This window comes from Corvus brachyrhynchos, unplaced genomic scaffold (genome assembly GCF_000691975.1).
Source record: "Corvus brachyrhynchos isolate BGI_N302 unplaced genomic scaffold, ASM69197v1 scaffold26, whole genome shotgun sequence".
NCBI lineage: Eukaryota > Metazoa > Chordata > Aves > Passeriformes > Corvidae > Corvus > Corvus brachyrhynchos.
In genome coordinates this window covers 192,202-196,695 of record NW_008239324.1, presented here as the reverse complement: position 1 = coordinate 196,695, position 4,494 = coordinate 192,202, and the positions used below count along the sequence as shown (strand labels likewise).

The 4,494-nt window shown below is 52.1% G+C and overlaps 1 protein-coding gene across 1 annotated transcript; it reads right to left on the bottom strand.

The window, feature by feature from the left end:
- Window positions 1-288: 288 nt before the first annotated feature.
- On the bottom strand, window positions 289-3,966 carry LOC103620089. The gene is made up of 4 exons (XM_008638678.2): window positions 3,776-3,966; window positions 2,803-2,970; window positions 1,401-1,532; window positions 289-554 (listed from the first exon to the last, which is right to left on the bottom strand). Exons 1-4 carry the CDS (start codon window positions 3,852-3,854, stop codon window positions 418-420), a joined length of 516 nt encoding a protein of 171 aa, XP_008636900.1. The 5' UTR covers window positions 3,855-3,966; the 3' UTR covers window positions 289-417.
- Between the last annotated feature and the right edge of the window lie 528 nt (window positions 3,967-4,494).

Sequence of the window (4,494 nt, the reverse complement as noted above, 5' to 3'; positions counted from 1 at the left end):
CCAGCAAGTGGCTGAGATCCCACCACAGCTCCTAAACCACAACATCAAGTTTCCTGATGGTTTCCTGTCCCATCAGGAAAAGGGCAAACTGAAGTCCAAGCTTGGTTTAGTCTTCAGAGCGGCATTTTTACATTTTGCAGAGTTCAGGGGACACCAGCTTAGCTGGAGGGAGAAATTTGGCAGCAGCTTTCTTAGCCCTTGAAAACATTAAGCCAGGAAGCAAATCTTGTTCAGGAACCGCATGTCCCACCCCAAGAAACACATCCAGAGACCAGCAACAGGCACCTCTCAAGTTAACCAGACATTTATTAGCATTTCTGGAGGTGGAGAGGGTGTTCCAGTACAACAAGCAACGAGGTCACACACAGGTGATGGAATCATTTCATATTCAAGCAGAGCAGGTTCCACTGAGTTGCTTTATTTCTTCCATTCGTTCTTGTCAAAATCCCACTGGGCTGAGATGCCCTCCACGGGGTTAACCCTCATGTCCAACATCCTCTTGGTCTGAGCCGACAGCCACTCCTCGGAGAAGGTGTGCGGGATGGCGCCGTACACTGCGGGGTGGGAATGGCCATTATGGAATTATGTCCTCACATCAGCAAGTTGGGAATTCTGGGCTAAGTTTCACTATCAAAAGGGTTTTTCCCCCCCTGAAGTCATCCCACAGGAGCAGGTTGCTCAGAGAAGCTGTGGTTGCCCCATCCCTGGAAGTGTCCAAGGCCAGGTTGGATGGGGCTTGGAGAAACCCAGGATAGTGGAAGGTGTCCCTGCCCACAGCAGGGGTGGAATGGGATAACCTTCAAGATCCCTCCCAACCCAACCCAGCCCAGCCCAGCCTGTGGTTCTGTGATCTGTTGCAACCTCCACTCCCTGCATCCAGTTTCTGCAGCATCCAGTTCAGACCACATTCCCACACGGATTCTCTTGCTTTCCTCCATCACCAAGATAACAACTCCCTGCTTTCCTTTTTTGGGGAGCCTCAAGGCAGGGAGCAGCTCCTTTAACTGCTGCTCTGCCTCCCAGCACCTGGAGGCTCCCTGGAGGTCAAATCCTTAGCTGGGAAAGCAGCCAAACATGGTAGAAACCCAAATGTTCACTACCAAGGCAGCAAAAGCTTTTCCAGCAGCACAGAGGGGAAGCTCTGGGATCAGGAATATCATCACTCATTCCCCTCCATTTCCTGTCCTCCCAGAGCTCCACCACCTTTCTGTGAGTCAGCTTCCTGAACATTTCTGCTACATCCCCACAAGTTCCAACTCCAGGATGGAGTTTCCAGGGACTAACAAACAGCTCCTGCTGGGAAGTCCCCGTTATGGCTGTTCCATGAAACCATCCTGACCCCACAGAGAATTCCCATCAGGCATCACCTGATCCCGGCTCTCCATGGAAGAGCTACTTACTGAAGTGCTTCTGCCAGATGAGGATGACTCCAGTGAGACCAAGGAAGAACAACACTCCCCCCAGGATGGTTTTCCACTCATTTGTCCCTTTGTTCATCTCTGCGTAGGTCTCGTTGAATTTCATCCGATACACTGGGGAAAAAATGCATCAAATCCTCTCTTTTAACTTTCCCTGGGATCTGCAGGTGACCAGGAACTCTGCAGAGGGAGGTGAACGAAACCTGAGGCTGCCCAAAAAGGGGATGGATGTTAAATTAGGTTTGGCACACGCCAAAGCCATCAGTTGTTTCATCCCCACATCGATTTTAGTCTCCATTTTACAGATTATGCTAAGGTTGGGCAAAAGTTGCAGTATAGACCTGAAAGGAAAAATGGGAGATTTCCTTCCTCCCCTCCAATTCCCAGTGTGGTTTTTGACCCCAAAGCTTCCTAGCACAAATAATTCCAACAGGAATGCTCCGAGCTCAAAAAGCTTCTCAGCTCTGCCACTGAAATCCACAGGAATTTCAAATCCAAAGCAACAGAAAATTTGGAGAGCGCTCAGGAAGACGTGAGCAATTCCCCAAAGAGTTTTAAACCTTTCCCAGCCCAGGTTCTCCCTTCATACCACAAGAGCAGCTGGAAAAGATGAGACAGTTTTATTTGCAAGTCAAAACACCCACGGGGAGCTTTCACCAGCTGGAATTTGGTTCATGCCAAGGTCAGTGCTCATTAACATTCAAATCCACGTTTGTGTTTGGGGCTCATTTCACTCAGCTGGACTAACAATGGCACGTTGTTGTGTTGAGGAGATTTTTTTCCTTGTTGGAAGCAAGGAACCAAGAAATAAATATAATAATTATTAGTATTAGGTTTCTGGAAGAGGAAGGAATGGCTGAATGTGACCTCAGATATGGAGCAGGAGCATTTCATGTTCTGTAACAGCTCCAAAGATCTTGGGAATAAAAACCATGGGTGTGTGCACACAAGGAGCTCCATCATGATTAAGAAAATTCCTTCATGCATCAGCTCTGCTCATAGAGCCACTGTGAAAAACCTGGATTAAGAGCTGTTCCAGGCATGGCCCAGAACAAAAAGCTGTCAAAAGACTTTTGGTAAGGACCTGGAGTGATAGGACGAGGGGAATGGCTTTGAGCTGAGTGGGTTTAGATGGGATATTGGGAAGGAATTCCTCCCTGGGAGGGTGGGGAGGCCCTGGCACAGAATGCCCAGAGAAACTGTGGCTGCCCCTGGATCCCTGGCAGTGCCCAAGGCCAGGCTGGATGAAGCTTGGAGCACCCTGGGATAAAGGAATGAGATGATCTTCAAGATCCCTCCCCACCCAACCCATGCCATGACACTGAACATGGAAATTGTGTTGCTGCTGCCTGTGGGGTCACTCGAAGCCCCCCCCAGAACCTACATTCCACTTTCTCATCCACGGACAGAGCGCTCCACGACGCCTTCTCCTTCTCCTTGAGCGCCTTCTGCTGCGCAGAGAGGTCCCTCACGAAGGCCACCTCGGGCAGGGGCACGTCCCGCCGGTCCACGTAGCCTGGCAGGGTGTAATCCTCTGCCTTGACAACGCCAGCTGAGGGGGGGGACACAGGGACACCAGTCAAGGTCCTGCACAAACATCTCTGACTGCTCACGACACAAAAGCCAACAGCTCCGAAAGTGCAGCTGGCCTTGGGCACTGCCAGGGATCCAGGGTCAGCCACAGCTTCTCCAGGCAATCACTGCCATCCTTCCTGCCTCATATATATGTATTTATATTTGTTTGTATCAAAGACAAATGCAGTAGAGCGGTCACTGCAATGCCTTGTTCCCTGCAGCTCAAGGAGAATCCCTGAGGAGGAGGAGGATGAAACATTCCCTGCCCAGCTATCAGAGCACCCTTAGGGACTCCAGTCATGGAGAAAATAAACATTACAGGGATTCCAACAACGTCTGTCACTTAAGCCACAATGGAGTGTCTTTGTCTGGGACTCTGTAAATGAGGTTATTTTGCTCCTGGCACAACCAGCACCTCATGTGTGTTCAAGTTGGACACCAGGAGCAATTTCTCCATGGAAAGGGAGCTCAGGCCTTGGAAGTGCCCAGGGAGGTTTGGAGTGCCCATCCCTGGAGGTGTCCCAGGAAGGGCTGGAGGTGGCACTGAGTGCTCTGGGCTGGGGACAAGGTGGGAATCGAGCTTGGACTCGGTGAACCTTGGAGCTCTTTTCCCACCTGAATGATTCCATGACTGCAATTCCCGCCACCTCCCCAAGCTCCCTCCATCCCAACCCTCCCCTCACCCTCACCCACACCCCACCCAGCGCAGCTCTTTGTGCTCCTGCCCTCCAGGACCTGTTTTATTCCCTTCCTGACCCTCCCTGCCAGCAGCCGGGACCCACCGTGTCCATGTGCCCTCAGGCACAGGGAGGTGGAGATGGATCTCCTCCCGACGAGGCTGAACACTCTGGAAGCCAACATCCTGCAAGGGCAGGCAGCAACAGGTCAGTGCCCAAGGTGAAATAAAAACATTTTCCACGAGTTTATATTTAAAAAAAAAAAAAAACAAAAAAACCCCCAGCCTAGAGGCTTCCTGTTCCTTCTCTAAACAGCAGCACATCACTCTGTGCTTTTCAGGGATAGTCTCCCACAATATTGACCTGGATGGGTCTTTCCCTTCCTGTTTTTAACCCAAGCCTCCCGCACTCGAAGCAAAGGACATTCCCTTATTTCAGTCGCCCTTCTGGGACGCTCTCATTCCAAAATAAGCCATTCCTGGGCAGATTCCAGGAGCCGCAAGCACATCCCACAGCCACTGCAGTGGCCCCTGAGCAGGGAGCAATCCCGGCACATCCCGGGGAAGGGCGGGATCGCACACAAGGGATTCCCGCACACATGGCATTCGAGTTCCTCAGGTGACCCCATCTCAGCCCAAAGCCGCTCAAGCTCCCGCGAGGACCCGCTGTCTGCCCCTGACCTTGCCCTCCCCGACTGTCACCTCAGTGCCGCCCGACATGTCGCGACACCGGTGACATAACCCCACACGGACACGCTGGGACCCGCGGGAGGGGTCGCAGCGCTCCCCCCTCGCACCCCTCCCCGCAACCCCCCAACCCGCGCT